Source organism: Eimeria mitis, genomic scaffold, assembly GCF_000499745.2.
Source record: "Eimeria mitis Houghton genomic scaffold, Emh_scaff1734, whole genome shotgun sequence".
NCBI classification, from domain to species: Eukaryota; Apicomplexa; class Conoidasida; order Eucoccidiorida; family Eimeriidae; genus Eimeria; species Eimeria mitis.
Window position 1 is genome coordinate 5,020 of NW_013570050.1, and position 272 is coordinate 5,291.

The following is a 272-nucleotide window of genomic DNA, read 5'->3' on the forward strand; positions in this document are numbered from 1 at the left end:
ACGGTCATCCCGTCCTCCGGCTCTAGCAGCAAGAACTTCTCAATATGAGGCAGAGACACAACAAGCAGCGGATGATGCGTGGCAGCAGGAGAGGCAGATCCAGCAGCAGCTGCAGCAGCTGCAGCAGCTGCAGCAACTGCTCCAGCAGCAGCAGCAGCAGCAGCAGCAGCAGCAGCAGCAGAGGACTGCAGGGCCTATAGCTAGACAAGGATACAACAGCAACTTGCTGCTAGATGAGGAGGATATGGAGACAGCGAGGAGACAGAAAGAAG

General features: G+C 56.6%; 1 protein-coding gene across 1 annotated transcript in view; it reads left to right on the top strand.

Moving 5' to 3' along the window:
• Positions 1-272, top strand: part of EMH_0042620 (uncharacterized protein) — a gene marked incomplete at both ends in the record, with an annotated part of 2,130 nt that overhangs the window by 1,739 nt on the left and 119 nt on the right. The window contains one exon of the mRNA XM_013495760.1: positions 1-270. Within this exon, the coding sequence (XP_013351214.1) occupies positions 1-270 (270 nt within the window). The remainder of the gene's footprint in view (positions 271-272) is intronic.